Source organism: Rana temporaria, chromosome 1 (assembly GCF_905171775.1).
Source record: "Rana temporaria chromosome 1, aRanTem1.1, whole genome shotgun sequence".
In the NCBI taxonomy this organism is placed as follows: Eukaryota; Metazoa; Chordata; class Amphibia; order Anura; family Ranidae; genus Rana; species Rana temporaria.
This window is the reverse complement of record NC_053489.1, coordinates 406,591,142-406,615,141: the sequence shown is the minus strand read 5'-3', so window position 1 is coordinate 406,615,141 and position 24,000 is coordinate 406,591,142. Positions and strand designations below refer to the sequence as shown.

At 42.1% G+C, this 24,000-nt stretch overlaps 1 protein-coding gene across 6 annotated transcripts in view; it reads right to left on the bottom strand.

Annotated features, from left to right (window-relative positions):
• SBNO2 (strawberry notch homolog 2) overlaps positions 1-24,000 on the bottom strand; it is a 149,208-nt gene that overhangs the window by 67,417 nt on the left and 57,791 nt on the right. For 3 of the 6 annotated variants that reach the window (XM_040323911.1, XM_040323919.1, XM_040323925.1), the window contains exons 4-5: positions 22,727-22,817; positions 525-689 (exon numbers count right to left, since the gene is read on the bottom strand). In XM_040323911.1, coding sequence (XP_040179845.1) covers positions 525-689; positions 22,727-22,817 — 256 coding nt within the window. Of the gene's footprint in view, positions 1-524; positions 690-5,679; positions 5,738-6,018; positions 6,162-22,726; positions 22,818-24,000 lie in introns of those variants that run through there. The other 3 variants (XM_040323939.1, XM_040323948.1, XM_040323933.1) reach the window with 3 other exon arrangements.

Here is a 24,000-nt window from a genome sequence, read left to right as displayed (position 1 = left end):
ATAAAGCTTGGAAGCAGATCCATGCCAAAGTGGTCAGTTTGCATAGTGGGGGTCCCTTCTTGGAGCATTTAGACACCCGGGCTTTTGCAGATGCAGCCTGTAGGAGTGCAGCACATAGACGGGAAATGTACTTCTACACTGTGTGTGACATAATACTTTGCAGGCTCTCTTGCTAGAGAAAATGCCCCCTAGTATGAGAACGTGAGGGAGACTGCCAAATAAAGAAAAAAAATAAAAATAGGTATCTAATGTTTATTTTTCGTAATAAGAAAAGAAAGTATGATTCACAAATACAGTTTGCTGCCTAACACTTGAGTTTAACTTACCTTTGTTGACAAATATTTTTAAGCAAATATGTACTCCAAATAGACAATATTAAATTCAAATAAAATCTGAAAGATCTTATAGTTCAAAATAACTTTAGTCTTTCAAATGAAGAAAGCAGTCAATTGTATTTATGCTTGAAATAAAGTTAAAGACATCCTTAGAAAAAAAAAAAAAAAATTATAAAAAAAAAAGCTCACTGATGTGCTGGTGTCCTGAGTAGGTGTGTTGACATCCCATATTGTCGGTAAACTATTAAGACTGTCAGCTGGCAAAAAGTCATCTGTGTCTGTGATGCCAGATAGTGAATCCGGGGAAGACAGGGCAGAGCGGCTGGAAAAGTCATTTAAAAAATTGATTGGGTCCTAAAAAATAAATAAAAAAATAAATAAAAAGGTTGTCCCAAGAAACAGGTAAAAAGGTACAGGAAAAAAAAAAATATATATGAATTAAACCATCCCTATTTTGTACGCATTAAACTGTATCATCTTTAGTTTTGAAGAATTTATTTTAAAAAAAATAACACAACACACTACACATTTATTATAAATACCAGCACTTAGTTTATTGAAACCAAACAAGTTTAAATTTAAATACTTCTGAACAAGGTCAAACATTAGTTTTAAAGGTTACAAATATGCCAGAGAGGCAAAAGCAAATATGCTGAAAATACACCAACAAGAAGCCTTTCACATGTCTAATTATATGAGCAATGGCATAAATGCATATGGGAATGCAGAACTCTACCACCCTGCTACACGCCACAAAAGATATGAATTTCAACATCACTTGCAATATTCTGGCTTTGAGGTGGGGACAGGGTAACTAACATAAGTGCAATATAGGTTGAAGTTGCTTACAAGTCTAAGCATTTATGGTCAAACTTCAACCAGGAGATTTAACAAGGCAAATATCAATACTTTAAGGCAGTGGTTCTCAACCTTCTAGTGCCGTGACCCCTTGATAAAATTTCCCAAGTTGTGGGGACCCCTAACGGTAAAAAAAATTCATAGCGTGGGTTGAAAGCACCCAAGGCAAGACAAGTAATTTGCGCCCCTAACCCGTGGACATTTAGCGCTCCCTGAGTGCCTTCCACTCGTACAGTATTAAAACCCCTTATGGTACATTTTAGAATGTACCACTCTTTCTCTTTGTTCTTCTTTCTTTCCCTTTTATCTCTCCCTATCCTAATTCCTTGTTTTTCCCCCCATCTTTCCCTCCAACTGTCTTTCTTGCACTCAATTTTTTTCCTTTCTCTCCCTTTTTCTTTGTTCCTCCCCCTCTTATCTCCCTTCCTGGGAGAACAGTGCAGGCTTCAGGAACAGCCCAGGATTTGGTGACCCCTGGCAAATCATCATTTGACCCCCAAGGGGGTCCCGACCCCCAGGTTGAGAACCACTGCTTTAAGGTCTTCCTGAAGATTAGGTCGTACAACACTGGTAAGTCTTGCCCTGTCTAATTTTTAAAACTGCCAACTGCACCCAATTTTTTTTTTTCCTATATCTAATATCGTGACACTGAAAAAAAGAGAGTGCGTAATGTATACCTTGATTGTTTATCAAAATATATAAAACTTAAATGCTTCATTTTTAGAATAAAAAAAATGCAACCTTACGTCTAAGGTTGACAAAAAGGAAACCGTGAGATGGAAACCTTGATTATAGAAAACAAACTTATTTATAATTTAGCAGATTTGCATGAATAAAGCAGGGTGATCTGGTTTGGAATTTCCACAGAAACTTAATTTTACAGTGTACTTGTCCCTGTACAGTAGGTACAAAATATCTTGTATCCTCAAAATCTTAAAGGATCTTTGTTCAGTTGATTCGCTTACAATCAAAACGCTGCATAGCCAACTTTGGTGCAAAAAGTCTGGTTTACTTGTTTTAACTCCAACTAGAAAAAAAAAATTATGACAACCAATGTGGATTCAAATTCTCCAAATTAGAAAAAAATAAATAAAAGTCAGCCAATTTGTAAAGTAGGCAGAGGAGTAAAATGAAACATTCGATTGGTAAAAGAGCTGCCCTGTTAATTATACTACAAAGAGAGGCAAGCCACCATTTACGATTTTCTGAGAAATAGCAGTAACACTTGGAAAAAGAGCTCATGACTGATCTTACTGGAAGGGGCTGGAAAAACACTGAGATCATAGAGTGAAAACATTCAGCTGTATCAAACCATTGCTGACACAGACTTCATTTCAATAGTGTCAACAGGCTTCACAGTGTTTCTTTAGTAACTTAAAAGATAAAAAACGCAATATCACAGGCACGGTCAGCCCTTTACAACACTGTTCTGGTAAGGTATGTGGAAAGCTGGGCATTGTATGTTGGCTTCTTTCCCATTTCCTTATTACCCGATAATTATAATTCAGGACTTTGTCATTTTATCATAAAACCCAATATAGTTGTATTATCACTCTTTTTAACAACTAGTGCAAGAACATATCCAAGAAATAAACAGTATCCAAGAAATAAAACTGAATTGTTTCATCTGAAAGTTAACAGAAAAAAGTGAGTTCCAAACTCTACACCAACTAACTGAACTGCCAATGATTAGAATAAACAAACAAGGAAAACCTGTAGCAGCGCTTGTGTTTCTACAAGGAAGAGGTGCTGGAAAATGTACTCATTGATCAAAAAGGAGCCAAACGGCAAGAACAAAAAGTAAAAATGAACAATAAATGGTAGATGACTAATGATTCTCATTTATGGAAGTCCAGCAGACCACACCTAAATATTACAATCACTCCAAGAGATCACAGTGCTGGGAGTGTATTAGTATTGGGATAATTATATAAAGTGCAACATCTGATATACTCAAAATGCAGAGTTCGTAAAAATACATTTTAGATCATTGATTATATAAAAGAAATTATGAGATACAAGATGATGCTAGTATAGCTTTTTAAATATGAAAGTTAAAGTACAAATAAAATAACGGTACAAGGTGTTTGTGAAACAATCATTTGTAGCTACCATTCAAACCATACTAATAAAAATGTACATCTACAGAGGTGGACATGCAAGATCTTTACTTGTCTCCATAAGAAACTTGGCTAGTTTCCTTTTAATATGATATGTATAGTTCATTAAAATCCTATTACAAAATGTTAACTTATATTATCAATGTATTTGTCAGTTTGTTTACAGACTGGTCTAAAAATAAATATAACCGAGACAGACCAATGCACGCAACTTCCAAAAAAAAAACATCCAACACTTACAATCAATGCACAATAAACGTCTAACAATTCATCATCCTTACACTAAAGTATTATCATAGACAAATGCTAACTGATGTTATTGAAATGGTTGGTATTCACATTTACTAGCATGCAACAAAGTCCTCTACAAAGGTGACCAAACCTGCCTACTTCAGAACAAAAACAAAGATCATCATAGAATTAGTACAATGACATATGTCAAGTTATAAGCTATTAATAAAAACATCGTGCTAAGAGACGGCATGTGCAGTAACCCATAGCAACCAATTAGCTGTAACAGTCCAGTGTAACCATTGAAGCAAGAGAGGTGACAAGTTGCTCAAGGTCCCTGCTACTCTTTAAAACATCCTATAATACAATTTATTTCTCAATATTACCACAATTCATTTTCTAAATACCAGCTGACAATATCTGGCAAGTGTCAACCACCCTCCAATGCAAGAAAGAAAACCTTGGAACAAACAGACATCATACCCCCATCTCAGTTTATTTCCAAAAACGTTATATGTACTGTTTTGCCGCTCTGTACTTCTCTGCAAGAGTAAATATCAATCGCATAAGAACAAAAGAATATGAAATAACAACGAAGACTACTGTCCCTGCATGAAAAGCTCTTGTCCTTGTTATTTCCAGACATTTTGCTTGCACCCAGTTCTCACAATACTGGTAAATAGTTTGATTATGATTTTATTGGGAGACACCTCCCCAATGTAGATATTACGGGAAGAGAAAGACCCTCCCTGATGATATTATTGGCACAGAGAGCCCTCCCTAATAATATTGGGAGAAAGATCCCAAGATCCTGACATTACTGGAAAAGTGAGATGCCCCCTCTCATGGCCTATTTCGGGAAAGAGACCCAACAGCAGAATTACCCAGACTAACCCTGGCTACACCATCATAATATCACTTAATATGATAATCTGAAAAAGGAACTGCATGAGTAATATTAAGTTTAACATATTCGACAAAGCCTAGTTGTGCAACTTTGGAAGATCAGAAATGCAACTTCCTTATTACACAACCTAGTTACTACTAATAATGCCATGCAATACAATGTTAGTTAAACATAATATATAACTTCAGTGGAAAAACCACAAAAACTTAGGTGAACAGATATCACTTTATGGCAAGCATAACTCTTCCTCGGGGAATTCCATAACTGTATAACCATTAACCAACCCTACAGTTAAGGGATAAACAACAGGGAAACAAGAAAAAAAAATCAAGTCTCAGGCACATTTTAGCATTTAGAAATAAAAGGTTTCTGTACATTTTTTTTAAAACTTGTTTTACAGGAAGATAAAATGACCATAAATATGATGCCTTTCAAGAATAACGAATACAGAACAAATGCCAGGAAATATCCTGCGTACTGCTCTGAAGTTAGTAACCTAGCTTAAATCTCCAAGGCTTCCAAACAGTAACCTAAGAAGCATTGAAAACTACAGGAAAAAAGCAAGAAACAAATGTGGACGTGAACGTTAATCTGCAGTACAAACACAAATAAATACACATTAAAAGTCAGGTACTTTTTAGCTTGCTTGACACTATATCTTGATTATTTCCTCTTTAGTGGTATGAAAATACTTTTTTTTTATACTACCAGCAGTTTAACGCTCTTTAACCCATGTATAATTGTGTTACTTAATTGGGTACAAAATCAACAGAAAACAACAAGCATACCGACAAACTGCACTGTATGGTAAATAGTTTAAAAAAATAATAAAAAATTATTATATAAAAAAAAAAAAAAATGTTATATTCAAATAAACACATATACACACAAAATTCTGTTTTATCCGAGTACAATTATAGTTACATAGTTAGACAGGTTGAAAAAAGACACAAGTCCATCCAGTTCAACCACCACAAAACAAAAATAATAATGATGATAATAATAATAATAATATACAATCCCATACACCCAGTTCTATACCCACAGATTATCCAGAGGAAGGTGAAAAACCCCAGCAAAGAATGCTCCAATTTGCTACAGCAGGGGAAAAATTCCTTCCTGATCCCCCGAGAGGCAATCGGATCAACTTTACCTATAAATGTTAGTACCCAGTTATATTATAATCAATAAGACAAGTTGTGATTTAGCTCTAATGTAGACACGTTACCTTTAAAGCAGAAACTGCACTCATTGCCCAGCAAAGTACGGGACCTTCCCAAGTCTGACATGAAGCTAGCTAATAATATGCTGTGCTCAGCCCAAACTTTATGACACTTGCACTATATCAGCAAAGATATGATTTATTTTAAAGTGAAACTAAACAGGTCACTGTTAACGACAGTCTTTGCACTGTAAACAGAGATAAGAGATCTCGCACAAAGCAAGGGAAAGCACGCTAATACACTTTAGTAAAAAAGAAGTAAAAACAAGTAAGCACGTGCCACAGTTATTGCAGAGCATGGAAACACTGGTCTGTTTGCTGACTGAGTATGAAAATGAAGAGTACCTTGCTCACTGAGGAAACCTTCAGCCAAAAATGCAGCTGTGACATGCCAACAGAACAGGAGAGCTGGGAAGCGGTGAGGGCTGGAGAGACACAGCCTTACACATGACAGCAGAACATCACAACAGCTGGGAGCCCCCCCCCACCCCCACCCCCTCCTTCTGCTGCTTCATTTAATTTTCTCTCCTCCCCATACTGCCTCCCTCCCCCCAGGGTATGCATGGCCAGCCCCTGATCCCACTTCCTCTCAGTGCTCTTCTGACTTTCAGGAAATGATTCTATGCGAGGATTCCTGGCAGTCACACTTACGGTGCCTGGCAGTAGGGTCCACCCCCTTTGTACCTGTACCTGCAATTCAAGCCAATCAAAGCTTGGGAAAATATGCTAGCTTAACCTTTCGCCTCTTCTGACCGAGACAATTACTATTTCGGTGCAATCCGGCAAGATGTTTATCATGTTATCTAATTAACCTCTTACTTGCTGAAAAGACTAATGCACCGCAGATGATTACTAACACTTTCCTTCAAGCTTTGTCGCCTTCCTCCTCTCATTAACCCCTTCATTGCAGCTCCTCAGGGCACATGACTGTTTGTTCTCAGGAATTGATTCTTTCCTTCGTTCCTCCTACCCCTCAGGGAGCAGTTGAATTGAGGAGAATGGAGTAGATTCCTGGAACTTTAATATTTACAGCAGACATTCAAGCCGCATTAACTTTAGCACCAGCTACTGGAACCAAGAACCAATGATTTTATTTCAATGCTCTTATCTATTATACAGGTTCGGAGAGTGACTATTCAAGATTTAGATGAATATACACACAGATCGGTTCAGAGAGTGACTATTCTAGATGAATATATACAGATAGACACAAATATTTACATCAATTTCCAGCTTTCTGTATGAATGATTTCTAAAATACTATAAAAATAATATTGTATTAATATAATACATATTAAAATTTAGCAAACATAAGTAACATTTATTATTGCTAAAGCTTTTACAGTAAAACCTTGGCCGACGAGCATAATTTGTTCCAGAAACATGCTTGTAATCCAAAGCACTTGTATATCAAAGCATTTTTTGTTACAGGGTATACAAGAGAAGAGAGGCACCTCTAAGTGTAGCAATACGTTGCTAAACATTGTGCCTTCATTAAATGTAACCATATTGCTACTTAAGAGGCTCCTCTCTTCTTTTTTTATACTCAGTTGTGACATGATGCTACTCTTATATCAAGACATCGCTTGTATATCAAGGCAAAAATATATTAAAATATTTTGCTGGTCTTGCAAAACGCTCTCAAACCAAGTTACTCTCAAACCAAGGTTTCACTGTACTTGTTTCTAAAGCTAAAACTTTTTTTTTTTTAGTCGTGGATAACGTGGAGAAGGGTTGAAGGGGTTGTAAACCCTCACCCTTTATTCTAGGCATTAAGGTGAAAAACCTCCTGTGCTGCAACAGCGCCCCCGAGCCCCCCTTAGGATTTACCAGAGACCCGTAAATCCCACAATGGGAACAAGCACACCATCTCTGGCCGGTGTCTCATGTCTAGATTGGATAGATTGATAGCAGCACAGCCATTGTTTCCCACTGCGGTCAATCAAATCCAATGATGTGGGCGCCGGGGGGTAGAGCCGGGCCCTGCTGTCTATGGACGCAGCAGCAGGACATGAGAGCGTGTCCCGCGGGTGTCCACGAAGGAGAGCGCTTCTCCGACAGGGCACTCGAGAAGAGGAGGAGCCTGGAGCGCCGCGTAGGGACCCCAGAAGAGGAGGTTCGGGGCCACTCTGGGCAAGTTTGTCATTTTGTTTTTAAACCGAATCAGCTTTTTCTTTTTTTTTTGTGATCTGTGTCCCCACTAGAGTGAAGCACTCTCTATTTATCCCTGTGACCACTTTCACTAGGTTTGAAAGTGAAGGAAAATCCAAAATTGTTACAACAGGAAGAGAGGTAAAATCTTACAATTGGGACACCTGTTCTTGTGACAGCTTTCTAAAGAGGACTTTCCTCATTTTGGAGAGAATTTCTCTTGCCTCCTGTTGTGTCTACAGAACATGAAAAAAGGGTAATCTCCCCAATGGAAGACAATAGCTGATCCCAGCTGCATCTGTCCCTCGCTGCCTTCAAGACTAAGAACTGAGTAATCAAAGACCTCTGGTCGTTTAGTTCTCGGTCTACAGCCTACAGAGAGCTGGAGACTGTCAGTCACCAGCACTCTGCTCTGCCCCTCCAGTGCTCATGGGAGCGCTGGGCTGTGGAGGGGGCGGAAGTAGCTGGCTCAGCCTCCCTGTGGCGTTCAGCAAGTGGGTATTAGAAGATCATGGCCACAGCTGCACTGCCCTTTTAATACACTGTGGGCTGCCCCCCCCCTCTCGCCCCCAGTGGTTCCTGGGTTCTCATGGTCCTCCATAGAGCCTGGGACACAGTAGGCAGCCAGGATGGCTTCCCACAGAAGAGATGGAAGAACATCCATGGCTTCAACATTTCACATTGCAGAGCGGTCATTCCTCGGCTGTTACAGCCAGGAAAGCAGCTAACAATCTGTGCCTGGTCATCTGCCCAAAGTAATCACAAAGGGGCTTATTAGCTTCATTGTGACAGCAATAAAGTTATGTGGAATAAAAAGAAATGTAAAAAAAAAATTCTCAACATACAAAAAAAATAAAAAAATGTAAGAACTAATTTCAAAGCACCCAGTCTCCCCGTGCTTAACACGCAGGGCTTGACAAATTTGCTTGGAATCTAAGAGCCAGCTAAAAAAGTTAGGAGCCAGAAACGCACCCCGTCCCGCCGAGCTCACGCGCAGAAGCGACTGCATACGTGAGTAGCACCCGCATATGAAAGCGGAGTTCAAACCACACATGGGAGGTATTGCCGCGATTGGTAGAGCGAGAGCAATAATTCTAGCCCTAGACCTCTTCTGTAACCCAAAACATGCAACCTGTAGAATTTTTAAACGTCGCCTATGGAGATTTTAAAGGGTAAAAGTTTGTCGACATTCCACAAGCGGACGCAATTTTGAAGCGTGACATGTTGGGTATTAATTTACTTGGCGTAACATTATCTTTCACAATATAAAAAAAATTGGGCAAGCTTTACTGGTGTCTTATTTTTTAATTAAAAAAGTATATTTTTTCCCAAAAAAGTGCACTTGTAAGTGAGTTCCACCCAAAAGTAGAACTTCCGCTCATTGTACTCCTCACGCCCTCCGGTGCCACATTTGGCACCTTCCAGGGGGAGGGGAGACGGCATACCCGTCTTTCACAGGTATGCTTTCCCCATTTCCGGGAGCCTCAGCCGCAAGTATTGACGTCATGACTGGGGCTCCCTCCTCCTCCCCCGGCCACCGGGCCAGTAGAAGAGAGGAACAGAGTCTGGCACATGCGTAGTAGGGTTCCTGGCGTAAAGCCGAAAGACTACACTGCTGGGTTCCCTTACTCGCAAAGTTGGCTCTCAGATGAGATTGCCTTTTCACATATTTGCACTTTATCTTTTTAAAGGAGCACGGTTCAATCAATTTCATATTGACTTGCTTTCTCACTTACTTTTTACATACGTGCTACTCCTTAGTATCATTAATACTAATTACTTTCCACTCTGCGCTGGTCGTGGGGATTTTTAACCCTCCGTTTACACTTTCACTTTAAATTACAAACTTTCTGCAGAAAACCTTGTGGTAAACTCAACAATATTAGCTGTTAGCAGAATAACTTTCAGGGTGTTTCAAGCTCAGCAGATCCATATCATTGGACAGTATTTTGTCCCCACACAAGCACAAATTGTATAATCTTCTACCAAAACTGGTAGAGCAATACCACAGTATAAAAACACATGTGGGAAACAAGGCCCACGGGCTGAACCTGGCCCACCAGGCCATTTCATGTGGCCCTCGCACCTTTCCTGCCGCTGCGGCAACCCCCTCCCCTCCGCCTCCACAGCAGTCAGCAGCAGAGAGGAGGACAGAACTCATCTGTCAGATCCTGCACTTCTCTGTGAAGCTGCATGGAGACTTGTCTCTGCACCCCCCCCCCCCCCACATCTCAGTAACAGAGGGAGGGACAGAACTCCTCCTACAGGTCCTGCGCCTCTCTGTGCAGCCAAAGCAACCCCTCCTCACTGCCTCCCCTGATCACAGCATTCAGGAGACTCTAGTAGCTGACACCAGCCCTCATCCAGACCCTGCACTTACTGCTTCCCAGCTCCACCGCCAGCACAAGGTAAGAGGGGTGCAGTGGATGTAAAAAAGGATGGGGGCAGCTCTTGACATCTGTTGATGTGGGGGAAGGGGGGGTGCTCTGGACATTGAAAAGGAGAGTCGCACACCACTGGCATCATCCAGCAGAAACTTTATTGGTGACGCTCCAATAAAGCTTCTTGTGTATGGTACCAGCGGTGTGCTATCCTCATTTTCAGGCTTGCATTATCTGCTACAGGAGTGTGAGTGGGCTCCATACCGGTCTGCACCTGTCCTTTACAGCTTAAAGTGTCCCCCCGCCCCCAAATAAATAAATACAAATATACAGATCCTGGTACCTTAAAGCAGATTAAACAGCACAGTGCTTGTACTGTGTAATCTGCCCCCTCTAAATTGTAAAAAAAAAACTACCTGTTCCGGCCACTTCCTGTATCCCCCTCTCTAAGCTGACCCCTATAACCAGGGCTGCAGCCCTGAACACTGTCAGTTTACGTCCCTTCATCATCTGCTGCCCTGCTCTCAGCCCTCCTCTCTCCCTCTCAGCCCCTCCTCCCTGCCTGTCATCTCTGTGTCTGTCTCTGCCCCCCTCGCCGATATTCCTAAAATAAAAAAATGATGAATGCTCACTGCCAGGCCCTCTATTATAGCCTGGTATAGAACACTATTAGTCTTTTATAAAAAATGAGGCTTGTAAATACCTGTTTAGCGCGATCTTCAGGCAGGTCACGTGACTCTCGGCCGCTTTCCAGGGCTACTACAGGAAGGGCTGAGCGGCCATGTGATCTCTCCAGCTGATGTCAGAGGGAGATCACTCTGTATCAGTGCTCTACAGCAGCCAGGAGTCATGTGACCGGCCTAAAGATGGCTCTAAACAGGTATTTACATGCCCAGTTTTTATAAAAGACCAATACAATGTGCTATGCCAGGCTCTAATAGAGGGGTTGGTATAAACTTAAATGAATGGATTAACATTTAAGTTATTACTAAAAACAGCAATAAATCGAATGCAGAGGCAAATATTTAATATGATATTTAAAGAGTAGATACATTTATATAGTTTTACAGATAAACCAGCCCTTTGAGGGCAACCAACGCGTTACGCGCCTGCACTGAAATAAAAGCTTCACACCCCTGGTGTACAGCATCACAGTGTCTACATAACATAGATCAGGGATATGCAATTAGCGGGCCTCCATCTGTTGCAAAACTACAAGTCCCATCATGTCTCCGCCTCTGGGTGTCATGCTTGTGACTGTCAGAGTCTTGCTATGCCTCATGGGACTTGTAGTTCTGCAACAGCTGGCGGTCTGCCAATTGCATATCCCTGACATAGATCGTACGTATTTTACTTGAACTGTTCAGGCAATTAATCAGAATTTTAGACAATATTTTTTCCATAATTTCATGAAATAAATCTTGTGAGCTTAACGGTGCAGTAAATGCAAAAGAGCCATACATAAAAATCTTGCAATTTTAAAGGAAAAGTTCAGAATTCTATATAAAACTAGTATTTATCCCTAGCCACCTAAACTATCCCTAGCCGAGTTATCCATGCCATAGGTGCTTATTTAACTTCTGTAACAATGGTGGCTTGTTGTAATTTCTATAGTTCTACTGATTAAAACCTATCGTTGAGCTGCCAGCGCATGCAGACTAGACTTGAATTGCACATACCATGCTGCAGAAACAATGCAAGTATTTAAATCTATTGTTACTCATGAAGCTTGACATTAGATTTATACCAAGCATGCTGTAGACAGTCCCGGAGGCTGCCGCTGTTGGAGAAGACAAATATGCACCCCCAGGGGAGTGGGGGTTGGCTCAATTTACAGTGGATAAGGGGACTAGGGAGGGCAATCCTAAACTGGTCTTTCAAGGAATCATGCAATCTCATGCTAAAATTAGTACACTTACAGTAAACCACAACATATAGTCAAAGAATCCCTTGTTTAAAAAAAAACTCATGAAAGAAACAGATGCTGCCATTGCTGACATTTTCATCTGAAAATGCTAACTGCATGGCTGTCATGCTGATCCAACAGCTTAAATACAGAGAGTCAGTGACCAAGAACAATGAATGCAGATATTGAATTTTAAATTTTCTCTGAATTACCTTATCTGCACGTGTTTTTATAGAGTAAAAGACAAAGGCTGGCCATACATTATGCAATTTTCATTTAGATTTACCAAAACCATACAACACTAGGTCAAACCTAAACACTTTCAATTTGTATACAATCAGGCAAACCCTTTCACTTCATAGTTGAAGGTAAATCTAAAGGACATTGAACAAGGAAATTGTTGTATGGCCAGCTTTAAGCCGGCCATAGATGGTTCGAATCAGCCAGTTCAGCAGTGAACCATGTATGGGCAGGCTGATTGAATCCAAGTTGATCAATCAACTTGGGCACAACCAGCCTGTTAGATTTTTCATGAGATTATTGCCAGATTACTGCTAGCAATAATAACTTTGTGCCCCCCCCCCCCACACTGTCTGTGTTGATGGGGGAATCAAGGACTTAAAATTGCTGAAGTCACTGGGTCAGCATACCAGTCAGCAACTATCATTTTTGAGAGAAAGCTACAATTGGCAATATTGGAAATATATTTAACTTAATCTTTTAGTATTGGGCCTTGTGGAAGATACAACCTGTCTATGCTAGTTAGAGCAACCAATTCAATTCTCCCTTTGGAATTTCTTTAAAAATGACAGCTAAGGTTTTAGCTGCAGGCAACAGATACAGGTCAACATGTCTCGTTACAGACTTTATTACACATGACAATTATTATTCCCTTGTTATCTGACACATGTGGCAGAATTTAGACAAGCGCAGTAACAAAACTAAACTTTTGCAGTTGTTGGACATTAATAAACACCCAGTAACAGGTGCTCGTCCACAGGTTCAATAAAGGTTTAAGAAGGTTTTGGGAAGTTAGGACAGTTCCTCTCGTACACAATACAGTGACCTTCCCTGGGGATTTTCCAAATTGACAAATCTGGAAAGTTAGGAGGATTTTGCCTTTGCTCAAGCATTGTACACTGAAGCACAATAAGAAGGGCTATGTGTGTGTGTGTGTAGGTTGCAGAAGATAATGCCTCTCCCTGTTTCAGTTTAGTCTGATCACACATACATTACTGGAAATATCACTGCACATTACGCAACGTTCAGCACAGGTCACCACAGATCCGCAGCCAGACAGAGGGGAGGGTCAAGAGCTGGGAGGAAGAACTGAAGCAACGGGGACACAGAGTTAAGAAGGAAATAGGGAAGAATATAGTGACAAAGCAAGGGTGCTTAACCTCAAAATAAGAACTGGAAGCCTGCTACATAAAGAAAGATCGACATGAAAAAAAACACTTTACAAGGATCAACTCTGAAATGGTCACATAATTGAAACAAAATAAAAAAGCAACAGAATGTTACAAAAGACTTTAAAACCTTTGCAACAAGAAAAAAGACTGAATGCGTTTCTAAAGCTCATTCAGAGTGGAATTATGACTGGTGATTTCTTAAAAAGGGGAAACTCTTGAAAAAATAAACAGTGAATTAGTTGGAGAGTAAAGTGAAGAGAGAAATAAGAGCAGAAGTGGCCATTACCTACAAAGTTTCAGTAAGAAAGCAACAAAAATGTCCTCCTATTGTATAATGCGTATATTTACAGATCTGAATGCAGCTGTATGTAATGCTATGAGGCCCATGTGGAAACCTGCGCACAGTTCTGTAATCTGCACTCATCAGAATAAAAATAAACAATATCTGCAGTTCAGTGTATGAATCATATTTAAAGCGGAACTTCAGTCATTTTTTCATCTTCCCATCTATTAAATATTCTGCCCTTGTTGTTTTAACTTTGGATAGTAAAACATTTTTTTATTCTGCCAGTAAATACCTTATACAGCCCACTTCCTGTTTCTTAACTGGTAAAAAGCCTAGGGTTATAACATTATGCACAGCGCTCTCTCTCTCTTGTGAGAGTTTGCCAGGAAGGGAGGGGGGGGGGTCATAAGAGGGCCAATGAGAGCTGCATTGCTGGGGGTGTGCCTCTGTAAATCCAGGAAGTGAACAGGCAGCAACTTCAGCTGCCCACAGTTAAAATGATTGCAGCCAGACTCAGTGGAGGGAGATTTCAGCAGCATATTTGGCAAGTACAGAATCACAGTATATATATATATATATAAAATAATAGGGGTAGCTTTAGAATGGCAAAATATGTTTTTATTACAAATTATGTGAGCAGACTGCAGTTCTTCTTTAACACTGTTTGCATGTAAAAAAAAATGTGCTAACCTTAGGAGCCACTGGTGTTTTCATTTGCACTGGACACATGTAAACATTATTGCAAAATTTACAACAAATACTATTTACAGGCAAGGTTTTACTACCAGCAAGATCCTATTTAAAATCGGTCCCTCCGGTCATAATCCCCCACCCTGCAGCTCAGTTCGTCAAAAAGCAGTACAAACTTAAAAAGGATCGTACGGCGAGTACAACAAAAATTCTATTTTCTCTTTTCGTCCATGGACGGACACAGCTCGTTAAATCTTGACATTTGGGACGTCCCCAAGCAGTGTCAGAAAAATGAGGGGTGGGAACAGCAATCAAAAACCAACTTCACCCCAAACAAGCAGAGCTCCTCAACGGAGGAGTTGCAAACTCAAAACAGCCGCCTGCAAAACCTTGCGGCCGAAGGAAGCATCTGAAGATGCACTCACGTCAACCTTGTAAAATTTGGAAAAAGTGGGAATGGACGACCAAGTCGCCGCTTTACACACCTGTGAAACAGACGCTTGATGTCGGAAAGCCCAGGAAGCACCAATGGCCCTGGTTGAATGCGCTGTGACAGAAAAAAAAGGCGCCCGCCCCTTAAGGGCGTAGGCCTGGATGATGGTCTGCCTGAGCCACTGAGAAATAGTGCCCGGCGAGACCGCCAGGCCCTTCTGCGAACCAGACACCGCCACAAACAGTGAGTCCGACCTCCGGATCGAAGCCGTGGCAGACAGGTACACCCGCAGAGCACGTACCACATCCATGGTCTGTAGCGCAGCCTCTTTGGGATGCGACGGTCGAGGACATAAGGACGGAAGTACAATGTCCTCGTTCAGGTAAAAAGCTGAAATTACCTTCGGAAGAAAGGAAGGCTGCGGGCGTAGCACCGCTTTATCTTTGTGGAGGACCAAGTAAGGAGACTTGCAAGACAAGGCCGCCAACTCAGAAACACGTCTGATAGATGTCATGGCTGCTAGAAAAGCCACTTTCTGAGAGAGCGTCAAGAGGAATATCTCTGATGTTCTCAAAAGGGGGCTCCTGAAGAGCCGAGAGCACCAGATTCAAATCCCACGGAGGAAGCGGTGGTCTAATCAGGGGAAAGAACATGTCGAACCCTCTGCACAAAAGTACCTACCAGTGAGTGGGTCGCCAAGGGTCGTTGGAAGAAAACAGCCAAGGCTAAAATCTGTCCCTTGATGGTGCTTAAGGCAAGATTCTGATCCACTCCAGGCTGTAAAAACAGCGGGACCCTGGAAACCGAATATGTCTGTGGATGCCACTTCATCTCCTCGCACATGGAGATGTAGGCCTTCCGAGTGCGATGGTAGATCTTCCGCGAAGAGGACTTCCGTGCCCTCAGCATAGTTGAAATGACGGAATCCGACAGATCTCTGTCCCTTAGTACCTGGCTTTCAATAGTCATGCTGTTAAAGCCAGCAACTGTAAAGCAGGATGAAGTATAGGACCTTGAGACAGAAGGTCCTCCCTCATTGGCAGCCGCCAGGGTGCATCCACCACCAGGCGCACAAGGTCGGCGTACCAGGGACGCCCGGGCCAATCCGGAGCGATTAGAATCACAGGGATCCCCTCGGCCTCTACTCTGCGGAGCAGTCGAGGAAGCAACTTCAGTGGGGGAAAGGCAAAAATTAGCCGATACTGACCCCACAGGGCCACCAACGCGTCTGCCCAGGGATCTCTGGACCTGGCCATGAACCTCGACACCTTGGGAGTGAGTCGAGAAGCCAAAAGATCCACATCCGGTGTGCCCCACCTCCGGCAAAGGAGTTGAGAACGACCATTCCCCCTGATCCAGCATCTGGCGACTTAGGTAGTCCACCTGCCAGTTTTCTACGCCCGGAATGTAAACGGATGACAGAGCCCGCACGCTCCTTTCCACCCACCGCAGGAAGTGAGCGACCTCCGATGCTGCAGCCGAGCTCCTTGTTCCCCTCTGATGGTTGACATAAGCCACCGCCGTGGCTTTGCCCGACTGGATCGTCATCGGACGACCCTGTAGCCTCTGCGACCACGAGGAGAGGCAAAGCCTGATCGCTCAAAGTTCCAGTACATTGATCGGCATGCATGATTCGTCCGGAGTCCAGCGACCCTGGGCCGACTGGACCTCCCCCCCACAACCTGTGAAGCTGGCGTCCGTCGTGATCACAGTCCAGAAGAGCCGGGGATCTCAGCCACCAACACAGGGAAGCATTGACCAGGTGACTTACCTGAATCTGACGATCCAGAGACAACAGATATTTGATCCATTTGGACAGGATCTCCTTCTGCAATACTCAAGTGTGGAATTGGGCATACGGAACTGACTCGAAGGAGGCCACCATGAGGCCCAGAACTCACATACAAAAACAGAGAGACGACCATTTGCGGGATGCCAACAATTTCACCGCCGAATGGAGTGTCTGCAACTTCTCCAAAGGAAGGAAGACCTTCGTCTCCAAGGAGTCCAGGACCAACCCTAAGTACTCCAGACGCTGAGTCGGCACCAACACTGACTTCTGGATGTTCAGTACCCAATCAAATTCCCGGAGGGTCTGACTGGCTATAGACACGTCCTCCTCTAATTCTGAGCCAGAAACAGCTCTCAGAAGATCGTCTAGGTAGCCCACGATAGCAATGCCTCGATGTCTCAGCAAAGCCAGAATCGGGGCGAGCACCTTGGTGAACACTCTTGATGCCGACGCTAGGCCAAAGGAAAGAGACATAAATTTATAGTGGTCTTCGCTGATTGCAAAGCGCAGAAGCCTCTGATGGCTGGTGCAGATGGGGACATGCAAGTATGCGTTTTTGATGTCCAGGGACGCCAGAAAATCCCCCGGATGGAGCGCAGCAACCACTGAACAAATGGATTCCATCCTGAACTTTCGCACCCTCACAAAGGCATTGAGGGCCTTGAGGTCCAAGATTGGACGGACACCGTCCTTCTTTGGGACTACAAACAGATTCAAATAGAATCCCTGAAACCTTTCCTCCAGGGGCACAGGTAAAATTACTCCGCACCTGAGCAAGTCTTGTACTGCTCCAATCAAAGCAGACCGACGAGCCGGAAGGAGATGAAGATTTGAGGGAAATAATCTGTTTGGCAGACAAGAAAGAAACTCGATCTTGTACCCCGAAGTGACCACTTCGCAGACCCACTGGTCGGAGAGCAGGGAGGTCCACCGAGGTGCAAACTCGCAAACCTTGAGCCGGGCGGGGGCAAAACTTCATACGGTAGCAGGATTATTCAGCTCATGCACCCAGAGACGCTTCTGTCCCCCAGTTGGAGCTTTGTAAGTCTGGAAAGATCTGCCGGATGACACGGACTGACAAAAATACCGCTTCTGCGCGGAATAGGAGGGCCCTGGCTTAGGGCGCGGCTCCTTTCCCTTAGAGGACTGCGGGAAAAGTGTGCCCTTACCTCCAGTGCCATCCTTAATAATGTCGTCCAGCGAGGTACCAAAAAGCCTCCCACCTTTGAAGGGCAAATCTGCAAGAGCTTTTTTGTATGCTTGGCCAGCGGACCAGCATTTCAGACAAATCAGGCGGCGCAGTACCACCGAAGATACAGAGGCTCTGGAGATCAAGGGGGCTGCTTCCATAGTGGCATCACAGACATACACAAGGCCCTGTACCAATTGGTCAGCCAGCCTTACGCATTCTGGAGAAGGCTGATGCTCCTCTACTGTCTGTTGCAAAATCTTAGTCCATACAATGAGTGTCTGAGACACCAAAGTCGCAGCCAATATAGGTCGCAACGCCGACGCCAGCATGGTGAACATGGAGCGGGTCACTGCTTCGGATCTCCTATCAGTAGGGTCCTTAAAGGCAGGGGCCCCCTCAACCGGGAGAGTGGTTACCTTATTTAGCCGAGAGACCGGGGGGTCCACGACCGGAGGATCAAAAGGATAACGGACCACAAAGGACTTTCCCATTCCTTATCTTTGAACTTTACAAAGAAAGTAACATAAGGAAAAACTTTCACAGAGAGGTTAGATTTGTGTGACCCAAAGGAGACAGACCCCTCTGTGTAAGTCCCAGCTGCATCTTCCAGCTTGAGAGAGTCCCTCACAGCATCAATAAGTGTAACATCTTACAAGTGCCCGTCTTGCACTGACCCGGACAAAGGGGTCCTCCTCACCAGGGAGGTCCTGGTCTGCATCCTTTGACATACCAGAACCGGGGTCCTGAGCTGCAGCCAGGCCCAAATCTGAGTCAGAGCATTCCCCAGAAGATGGCAGGGGAGGGGGCGTTTTTTGACCCCCCTTACGCCCGCACGCCGCTTCTACCCTGGCAACAAATGATTCCAGGACTGCCGACAGCGTATCCATGGGAACCGCAGGGGCACTGGTTGCTGCCTCTGGCAATTTAGGGGAAGAAAGACCAGATACTGACTCCATTATCACCCACTGACAGCCCTCAGAAACTAAGTGAAAAACACTTAAAGGGTCTGTGGGTTCCACTGTCACTGGGTCACTAAAGGAATTATTTTTTTTAGCTAAATAGCTTCCTTTACCTTACTGCAGTCCTGGTTTCATGTCCTCATTGTTAGTTTTTGCTCTGATGTTGCTGTAATTCTTCTCTGTTCTGGACACTTCCTGGTTGTCTGTTTCCTGATGACCACAGTACTGGGAGTTTCTAGGTTCATGTTCCAAACCATCACTGCTCTATGGCTCTGTATAGCACAGAGGCAGGATAACATGCAAAAACGAAACTAGATGCAAAAACGAAACTAAAAAACTACAGGTACATTATATGATTGATTTTTATCTATTTTTAATCGTTTTTAAAAGGAATAAGTTAACCATTATGTCGCAATACCCTGTAAACAGTCATTTCAGCAAAAAACAAAAAATTCCTTTACAACTCCTTCAAGTCCACCCTCCTTGCTGCACCGACCGGGGGGGGGGGGGGGGGGGTTACCCAGGGGACTCACCAAAAAAACTTGCTGCAAAAAATGGCGCTGGAGCTCCGGGATGTGGACAAGAAAGCCGTGCAAAGACTTTCCAGGAGACAGAAAGTGGACCCCGGCGCCCCACTGGGACCCGGAGCCCCCCCACAGGTACACCCCGTTCGCAGCGGGCCCTAGGGCAGGAGGGGAAAGGGCGACAGAGAGCAGGGAAAGGGAGGACAGGAGAACCCCTTAATCCCGGGAATGCCCAGCTGTTCCATCCTGCCGAGGCAGGAGGAACCGTACTTACCCGTCCTTGCGTGGACTTGCTGGCGTGTCCCTGACAGACCCACATACAGTCATATGTGGCCCCCGGAGCCGGCTCAGCACGTAGCTAAGGACTGCTCGATGGCCAGACTGGGGAGACTACAATGATCTATAATATTCAGCCTGTCACCCTGCCGGCAGTTATAGATGAATCACAAAAATAAATACAATTTTAAATTTCTTCAGGACTCTGGGCCCAAAGAGAGCCACATCCTTCTCCTCTGCTAGGCAGAAAAACGGGGCTGTTCAACTCTGTTAAAATTACATGTTTTAAGATAACATGTTCTGCCTAGTGCTCTACTATGAATAGGAACATAACCCAAATTTCAAGATTTAAGGAGCTGTGTCCGTCCATGGACAATAAGAGAAATATATATATTAAACAAGATGGACAGCTACAGTGGGGAAAATTATTATTTGACCCCATGCAGATTTTGTAAGTTTGCTCACTTCCAAAGAAATAAAAGGGTCTATAATTATTATCATAGGTGTATTTTATATGGTAGAACAGAATATCAACCAAAAATCCAGAAAAAAACCCCACATAAAACGAACGCTATAAATTAAGTTGCAGTTCAGTGAGTAAAATAAATATTTGATCCCCAAGCAAAACATGACTTAGTACTTGGTGGAGAAATCCTTGGCAAGCACAGGGGCAAGACATTTCTTGTAGTTAGTGACCAAGTTTGCATCTCAGGTGGGATTTTGATCCACTCTTCTTTACAGATCTTCTCTAAGGCTGGAGTCACACCTATGTAATTTTAGAGCTTTTTGCAGATTTGCACTACAGAACGTGATCCATAGGAAGCCATGTTAAATGAACTGTAGAGCAAATCTGCAAAATGCAAAAAGCACTAAAAATGCATAGGTCGTAAATCCAGCCTAAATTGTCTTTCTCTTGGCAACTCAAGTTTCATCTCCCTCCATCAATGTTACATAGGATTAAGACTGGAGAAAAAGACTGGACAGCCGCACTTCCACTAAATTCTTAAAAATGTTGCTTTTAATGGTAAAAAATGGAAACAGCACTACAGATCACAGCAGACAGTGGGGTGGATATCTGACACGTTTTGCACTGGGGTATCAGCGCTTAGTCGAAGCTATGACTAAGCTCTGATACCCCAGTGCGAAACGCGTCAGCTATCCACCCCACTGTCTGCTGTGATCTGTAGTGCCGTTTCCATTTTTACCATTAAAAGCAACATTTTTAAGAATTTCGTGGAAGTGCGGCTGTCCAGTCTTTTTCTCCAGTCTTCGCTCCTTGCATTGCCTGCACCCACGCTTCTGAGAGGACACTGATTGCTAAATGCACTCACCTGGAGCGGCAGTTTCCCTTTTCTCTACATATGATTAAGGGCTGGAGACTGACTAGGCCACTCCATGACCTTAATGTGCTTATTCTTGAGCTACTCCTTTGTTGCCTTCGAGTTAATGCCAAGGAGCTCAATTTTGGTCTCATCTGACCACAGCAAGTTTTCCCAATCCTTCTCTGAATCATTTAGATGTTCATTGGCATAACTGTACATGTGCCTCCTTGAGGAGGGGAACTTGCCATTTTGGAAGGAAGAAAAATGCTCTCCAAGAACACCATCCCTACAGTAAAGCACAGAGGTGGAAACATTATGGTTTGGGGCCGTTTCTCTGCTAAAGGTACAGACCGAACCAGCATGACAGTGACCAAGGCAACAAGGGAGTGGCTCAAGAAGAAGCACATTAAGGTCATAGAGTGGCCTAGCCAGTCCCCATACCTTAATGCTATAGAAAAGTTATGGAGTGAGTTGAAATTTCGAGTTGCCAAGCGACAGTCAAGAAACCTTAAGGATTTAGAGAAGATCTGTAAAGAAGAGTGGACACAAATTCCTGAAATGTGTGCAAACCTAGTAACCAATTTCAAGAAACGTCTTACCTCTGTGCTTGTCAACAAGGGTTTCTCCACCAAGTACCAAGTCATGTTTTGCTTGGGGATCAAATACTTATTTTACTCACTGAATGATGTTTGGTTGCTATCCTGTCTCTATAATTTTATCAAAGGTTTTCCCTTCTCCAATGTATTTAAAGGAAAAGTGTTGCTGACTGCCTTGAGAAAATGTTCTGGGTCAGAGAGTCACAAACTAAAAAGTTATTAGATCAGCATGACAGCCAAGCAAGTAGCAAAGAAATTCTTTGATATATTGTTCTTTAGCCCACTGAATATGGTAGAGAGGGGTGGCTAGGAGGCCATATGTAACTGCCTGTTCTAGCTTGCCAGGATTTCTAAAGCATTTTAAATCTTCAACGGTAACAAAAAAAACAGGGCTCTTTAATGGAGCCCTGGACAGCAGTAAAAACCCAACAGGAGGTCAAATCTTTCCTCATTCTATCCAAGACTAGAAAAAACATTTTTGGTTTGACACACAGTTTAATTCAGAGTGTATCAAGTCAAATTGCCTAGGTAGTATCAAATGAAAATACATCTGTGACAAACTCTGGGATCCATGGTTGAGTGAACCTGGGTTGGCTCCGGTGGAGCAGGTGTTGGATATATTGTTGTAAATCTCCTTATACCAATGCATTTGTAGCAGGGACTAAGAATAGCTAGGTGCACTACTATCTCAGGTTATTGTTAATTGTTTTGAGTGTGAAGATGCATTTATTATACATGTGAGATGTGTGGTATTCTCCTTGAACCTAAGAATTGGACAGATCTAATGTAATGTGTTGCTCTGATGCCAATAATGTATGTGATGAACCTTTTTTTCAATAAAAAATCATTTGTTTTGAGATTTAAAAAAAAAACACATCTATGACTGCAATAGGTCAAAACAGTGCAGAGATATATTAATGTCTGAACAGCAAAAATATTATGAACTGTATGTCTGGAATAAGACAGCAGGATATTGGAAAAAAATGGAAAAAAAATAAAATAAAGCAGTGCACGTCAAAAACTGGTCACATAAATAAGAACAGGCTTATACCACATGATGATTGAACATATCAATATTACTGGTGATGGGAATAGTATTGTCTGTACACAAATGGCCTTGAGAAACACACTACCTGAATGTACGTTTGGCTCTCTGTAAAGCAGCTTGAAAATGGAGTTGAGAAATTCCGACTATAATATTCTGTTGGGCCATTAAACTGTAATCTGTGAGGAAAACAGAAATATACCATGAAAAAAGAAAGAGCACGTAAAGAGCAATTCCTTTTTTTTTTGTAACAAACAAAGACACAGAAAGAAACAGTGCAGGACAGTGTATTCGAAAGGTGACACTGTTGCTGAATTGTGGATGATCAGCAACAAGGACTATGTGTTAATAAAGCAACAGAAATCTGATGCATAGCATATGAGCACACCTAGAAGGTGTTACAAGATTTCAGGAAAAATCTGCTGCAAAGAAGTCATTGCCTAATTTTTTTTTTACAGGATGCCTAAAAGTTCTCCAAGCACTAAACAGGAGGAACCAGATGTTAAAGCGCATGCAGGTGTCAAATGGCAAAGATTTCCAGAGGAATACTCAATAGTGGATAGAGGGGTAAATCGCCAATAAGAAAATGTTTTGATGTGAGAGAGAAAAATAAAAAATCAGTGTGTTTTAAATACAATATAAAATTGGAGGTAATATTATCTGCCAGTTTAGTATGGGCCAGCATCCCTAAGGTGTATGAAAACAGAGTATCCCTAATAAAAAAAAAAAAAAAAAATATATATATATATATATATATATATATATATATATATATATATATATATATATATATATATATATATATATATATATATATATATATATATATATATATATATATATATACACATACACACACACATACACACACACACACACACATACATATACACACACATATATACATATATACATATATATATATATATATATATATATATATATATATATATATATATATATATATATTACAACTAACTAATACAGGTCATAGCATCACATTACATAGGAACAGATCAAGATGTCACATAAAAGACTGCATGGACAATTCCAACATGTTTCAAAGTAATCTTGACTCCTTCATTAGGGATAGTCCTTATTTTTGCAATCAATGTACATGTAATCTATAAAATAAATGATACACAAAATGTGTATACAAGGAATAGCCTTTTGCATGACAATAGGCAATTGATGAAATACTTACAGTGCCGCAAAACCAATAGAAGAGGTATAGTGCTAGTATCTGATGAATTCACAATTGAAAAGAGGTCACATCATGCCTCATCATGTCTAAAAACAGAGTTAGGTGATACACTATCAGTATCGCTTGTATATTAGCAGACATTGCCATATATATGATAT